Below are 5,995 nucleotides of genomic sequence, written 5' to 3'. Positions count from 1 at the left end.
TGTTGGTTTTTAAAATGATTTTTATTTGAAAATATATTAAAATAATATTTTTAAATTTTAAAAAATTATTTTTAATATTAATAAATTAAAATAGTCTATAAATATTAAAAAAATATTAATTAAAAATATAAAAATAATTTTTTTCAAAAACACTTTTAAAAATCTTCGTGTTTTTAATTAACCAACAAATTAGCTAGGAATGAAGCCAATATCTACCATCGGCAAGCATGCATTGTTTGCACAAACATGCATATACTCAGTTGAAGGGAAAAAAATAGCTAAAAAGCTTTGAGATTCGTGTTGAGCAATGCCGTACGTATCTACGAGATAATCATCCTATTCTTGCACATTTTCAGGCCATTTTATCTCTGTACATCCACAGACATAGATGTATTTGATAGAGTACTAGTGGTAGAGTGATGGTGATTCTTGCCGCAAAAATTTCTGTCAAGCACAGAATGCATCCACTGCTAATGCTAATGATGATACGAGATGAAGTTGAAGGTGGTAGATATTGTCAGCCAGCTACATTTACTTCCTGCCAGCAAATGTTTCCAACATTTTTTGGTGCAGGAAACGAGCAGCTTCATGATACTGTATCCACTGGAATTACTTCGTCATGTACTCTTTCAGTAGCCTTCTTAGCCTAAATCAAACGAGCAAATTTGGAAAAATGAACAAGATATGAGTATAGATTGAGGTAGCACTTCACAATTAGGGGGACGGAAGGAAAAGGAAAAGGAAAATGCAAGAGAAGCACACAGAAGAAGGCTATCTTACTTCTTGCTCCCAATTTGTACGAATAGTGATAGTGGCAAGAGAAAAAACTTGCACGGTGAGCGCGCATATTATCCCCAGCCAAAGGCCCTAGTGAATATTTTTAGCAGAGAAAAAAATATAATGAAAGTAAGTTGCTTTCAATTCAGCGAACATGATGAATAACAGCCAAAGGCCCTAGTAAAAAAATCTAAGAGAAAGAAAAAAGAATCCATACCTTTCCTCCAACATGAAAGACAAAAGCTAATAAAATGGCAATGGGGATTCCCACCAAATAATATGATCCAAGATTGATGTATGCACCAATCTTCTGCCAACCACATCCTCTGGCAATGCCTAAATGTTCATAAACAGAGTTTATTGCAAATTATCCGCGTGATCCTAAGCATAAGTTCTAAAAAATAACGCTCTTATTGCTAGTAAATTGTGACAAGGTGCAGAACCTGAAAGAACACATTGGAGTCCATCTAAGAAGTTGGATGTCGCAACAACAGGCAACATGACTGCTACATAGTCAACAACTTCTATGTCATTGCTATAGGCGTAGCCCCAAACATTGCGAATCAATATCAAGACTACACCCACCAAAATGCCTTCAGTAACAGCAATTGCGATGACAACGCAAACTGCTAATCGTGCAAGGTATGGATGCTGTGCTCCTAACTCATTTGAGACTCGGGTGCTACAAAGAAGACAATCAAATCGTTCTAAGACTTATCTAAACAGTGCAACAAGGCAGGGATCAGGATGATGAAACTTGTCATATAACTATTTCCAGTTCAGCATAACTTGCCTGGCAGCACCACTTAGTCCGTAAGGGATCATCCAAACAGTTGCAGCTGTATTAAGGCTGAGAACACAGATTCATTAAAATAACAAAATTGCAAATCATCTATGATATCCTCCAAGGATATACAGGTTTTCAGAAAAATGGTCATTGAAGGCTCAAAACAAACCTAATAGAAAGAACTGAAGTCTCCAATTCTGGATTAGGGAGCAGACCAGACAAAAGAACCATCGATTCAAAAGACCACATTTCCAAGCTGTGTTTAAAGTCAACAAAAAATATCATAATCTAGTGATTAGGGTTAGATATGTGATTGTTTCTATTGAATGCAAAATGAAATATGTTTAGGAAGAAAATTTACCAAACCATAACAGCTGAAGGAATTGCAAGCCTCATAAAATTAACAATATCGTGGAAGGCCTCCTTTGAAAAGCCTGTCCAAGTTTTTGAACATGAAGAAGAGAACTTGACATAAAGTACCAAAAGTAATACATTGATCCAATAAGAGAATGAACTAGCCAATGCAGCTCCTATATATCCAAGGCCAGATTTGAAAACCAGAACCCAACACACAAGGATGTGAAGTAAAGTCGTGATTCCTGCGCATAGCATCATCGGAAATACTATGTTCTGAGTCTGTAAGAATTTGACCAGGCATTGAAGAAGACCATATGCAAAAAGGCTTGGGATCATGAAACGAGCATACAGTCCAGCTTCCTCTGCTATATCTTTTTGTTGGCCACAGGCAATTAGGATAGGTCTTGTGTTTGCCCAGACGATTGCAAGGGGTATGCTAACAAGTAAGAGAACAACCATGGCTCTCTGCATGTGTATGCTGAGCATATGAAATTGCCTTGCTCCATATGACTGCCCGCAAAATGTATCAAGCGCACTTGCCATTCCCAACTATTTAAAAAGCAAATCAAGACAGTAAAGAATTTATGTATGGTCAGAGGTAAGAACTTCGTAAAAGAATCCTGAATCAGACACTCCGGATAAAAAACAAAGCATGAAGATATTATTTTACGAATCATTTAGTCAGACAAAGTATAGTGGAGAGGCAATGAAGCATTCAAAAGCATTTCAATCTGCTCCCGTTAGATGCTAAAGGATCTGCATTAACTGAGGACTGAGAGTATTGAACAATTTAACTGTTTATGAAAGAAGCTCTCCATCAATGTCCTTTTAAAAAACAAAATTAAATTGTCAGACTTTAATTGATGCAACAGCTAGCTAACTAATCTGATAGAAGCCATTCAAGGCTTCAAGCACTTAGAGGTGAGGCTTGCTATTTAGTAATTACCACTTTTTCAAGATATAAATTCGTGTTTTCAATTTCCTACAATACATCAACAGCAAGTCCTCAACCCCGCAAACCAGATTATCAGCTCTCAATGTACTACTCCTATAAAACACTCACTTTCACTTTCATGTTTTGAGAGCTGTATTAATGATATGAAACAAGTTTTGGTCATGCTCTTGAGCAAAAATAACGATACTACTGTGATTTCAGCACAATCAAGACTACAGTATATATAGCAAACCAGATTTTTGCTTTGTGGCCTTTGTGGGTTATTCATCATTACATTATTAAAAAACTAATTGTTTGTGGCCTGTTGGATTATTCAACTCATCAAACCCTAATAACTACAGCTAGCCTAATCACAAAACCAAAAGAAAACACAAAACCAAAAGAAAACAGTACCTATACACTACATGTGAAGCATATAAAAACAAAAAATGGGCCTACAGAGTATTTTTATGTTTTGTTTAACTTGGCAGAGGGGGGGCTCTTTAGCACGTTACACCTCGATTCCTTGCATAACATCAAATATTTTATTCCTCATTCCCCTTCATAACATTACAGATTAATTTTTAATAAGGAAAGGGACAAATTGTCACACGCAGATAGCCATTGTAATAATAAAAATATTATTATCACATGTCTTCTATGGAACGACTGACAGAAAATATATATTAGTTAAAAATTAGGATGCCAAATGACTTTTTTTTTTTTCAATTCAGGCGGCGATAATGCTCCAAGGCAAGCCATGCCCTTTGGACTGTCTGACATAACTTACCAGTTGATCAGACCACAAGACAAGGACAAGACAAACAAGAAAAATATATAAAATAAAATACTCAGAAGACTTGATAGAAAGGGAGAATCAGCTCCTTGCAGACAGTCTGGGAAATCACACTAATAAAATTGAAGGAAAATGATTTAGGTTGGCTAGTAGCCAGAAATTTCCAGTTCTTTTGCTTGCTATCTTTTAGTGAGGAGAACATCTTATGCAAAATATGATCACGAGAATCTACGTTGAAAACGCCTGATCAAACATCTTAAGAATTTCAAGGGATCTGTTTGCCAAGGCAGACAGCTGCAGAAGTGACCTTGAACATCCTACATATGTTACCAACTAATATCTTACAAAGTTATAGAGCAACCCAACAGTATTGTAGTTGGATGAAACCATTATAAACCACTGTTCTTCTTTACTGCCATCAAAATCCATCTTTATAGGCATTTAATTCTTCCTTACAAAAATGTGAAGGTGCTTCTACAAACAACTGTAGCACGGTTACGTAAAAATTGCATAGTTTGAATCCTCTTAACTCAGAACACAATCAATGCTAAAGATACTATATTTTTCACTAAAATCTTACAAAAACGTTAGTCATCGAGCACTTGCTCATCACATTTTTAAGTTAGCATCCATCACATACTGTTATATCAATTGATCAAACAGTTCTAGTAGAAGTGTCACTGTCCCTGGTATTGTTTACAAACAATTTGTTAACATTTTGATAAAACAAAAAAAAAGGGGAAATAAAAAGAAAAAGAAGCAAACTTACCAACAAGCTGAAACCAGTGACACTCGCAAAGGAAGTGGCCATTGAAGCACCAGACAAGCTTAACTCACCAAGATGACCCACAAACATCACAGAAATCATTTGTATACAATATTGCAACAGACTCACAGATATTAAAGGACCTGCTAGCCATAGCTGCTTTTTCACTTCTTCAAGAATCTCCTTCTTGCTGATACCCCTTTCTTGGTTTCTTTCTTCGTAAAGTCCGACACCGTTTCCTTCACATAAAGGTGTATTAAGAGACAAACTTTGCTGCTCTCTCCCCATTTTCTTTCAAGTGAGAGATTTACAAAGTGGAAGATAAATGTTCTCGAGATTAAAGACAAGTGGTCTTGAATCAGTATGCGTCGATGATTAAAGTTATAAAGTAATAAAAAAAACTATCATTATAATAAGATAAAAAAATTAAATTCCAAAATTACGTATGACAAAATGACCATAACTTACACGAAGACAAAAAATTTAACGCAAATGGCGGTCACTTTCGTGTGATGTAATTGTCTTCTGAACCAGACAAATAACTCAGTGGATAGAAATTAAGCGGCCTGGTGCTCCCTTTCAATTCTAATAATTTGAAGTTTATACAAGGGTTTTTTCAATAGGCACGTGTGATCTTCCTTGCCATTAATCATAAAACCCTTCAATTATTGCATCATGTAGATATTTCTCTCTAATTCTCTACGTGTGAATGTGACGAGTCTCGTAACTAAAGATAATAGAATTTTAATAGAATTATGCCTAACTATAGAAAAACAGAAATACCTAATTGAAGTCAACACCGATCACATGTCTATATCCATCTAAAACCAGCCAAGTTTTGTATGTAGCATCTTCTATCACAGGGATACCATCCTTTTTCTATAGATCCAGTTACAGCCACCTATCTTCTTTCCTTTAAGAGGCGGAACAAGCTACCAAGTTTGATTCTTATGTAGTGATTCCATCTCTTTATGCAAGAAAACAACATTCTATAATTAGCACTAGTAATGGCATCCATATATGAAGAAGGCTCATCAACATTACATGTATCGCATGTGTACAACGTCACGACGGTCATCAATCCTAGAAAATTTTTATATATAAACAAATATATAGTCTATTCTAGCAAGATATGGAGAGACAACAAATTCTTATTTCTTATTAGTAAAATATAGACTGAGAGTCGCTACTTAATATTCTAGTTACTAGGAATGCTAACTGGTATTTGAGATGGGTACGAAGACTGGTTGCATAAATAGAAGGTATTAGCATCCCAACTACGCCCTACCTAAGGTAAGCTGCATTGTTTTATTGTTATAAAATCTAAGGTCTTGTTGTGGTTTCAAATTATTGGTCCGTTTACTGTTTTAAAAAAGTTCTCCTCTATAAGGAGATTCTTATCTTATTGGGTAATAACCTAATTATTTTATGTTGTAAATTTTTTATTTTAATATCATAAATACATTTTACGTATAAATTTATAATCCCTGATACTAAAATAAAACAATTTTTTTTTTTGTTGTTTTGAAAATTTTAGCCAATGTTCTTTTGACTTTAATAAACTAGTTATTAAAACCA

The 5,995-nt window shown here is 34.9% G+C and overlaps 1 protein-coding gene across 2 annotated transcripts; it reads right to left on the bottom strand.

Annotated features, from left to right (window-relative positions):
• Positions 1–263: 263 nt before the first annotated feature.
• LOC105135763 (MATE efflux family protein 5) lies at positions 264–5,158 on the bottom strand. Of its 2 annotated transcripts, XM_011040791.1 has the most exons (9): positions 4,561–5,158; positions 4,421–4,497; positions 1,926–2,470; positions 1,734–1,820; positions 1,571–1,627; positions 1,221–1,459; positions 995–1,113; positions 781–867; positions 264–646 (listed from the first exon to the last, which is right to left on the bottom strand). In XM_011040791.1, exons 1-9 carry the CDS (start codon positions 4,703–4,705, stop codon positions 587–589), a joined length of 1,416 nt encoding a protein of 471 aa, XP_011039093.1. In that variant the 5' UTR covers positions 4,706–5,158; the 3' UTR covers positions 264–586. The 2 variants fall into 2 exon arrangements, with proteins under 2 accessions (XP_011039093.1, XP_011039092.1); XM_011040790.1 differs by having other exon boundaries at positions 4,421–5,156.
• Between the last annotated feature and the right edge of the window lie 837 nt (positions 5,159–5,995).

The sequence above is a fragment of the Populus euphratica genome, unplaced genomic scaffold (genome assembly GCF_000495115.2).
Source record: "Populus euphratica unplaced genomic scaffold, PopEup_1.0 scaffold221.1, whole genome shotgun sequence".
Classification (NCBI taxonomy): Eukaryota; Viridiplantae; Streptophyta; class Magnoliopsida; order Malpighiales; family Salicaceae; genus Populus; species Populus euphratica.
The sequence above is the reverse complement of the archived record's forward strand: the minus strand, read 5'-3'. Positions and strand labels throughout refer to the sequence as shown.

Excerpts from the sequence above, each read along its gene's own strand:
- LOC105135763 (XM_011040790.1), bottom strand. The coding sequence starts at position 4,705 with ATGGGGAGAGAGCAGCAAAGTTTGTCTCTTAATACACCTTTATGTGAA. Across the intron at positions 1,821-1,925 it reads CCTTCAGCTGTTATGGTTTG|CTTGGAAATGTGGTCTTTTG; the intron begins GTAAATTTTCTT and ends CTTTAAACACAG. Across the intron at positions 868-994 it reads TCTTTCATGTTGGAGGAAAG|GGCCTTTGGCTGGGGATAAT; the intron begins GTATGGATTCTT and ends AATATTCACTAG.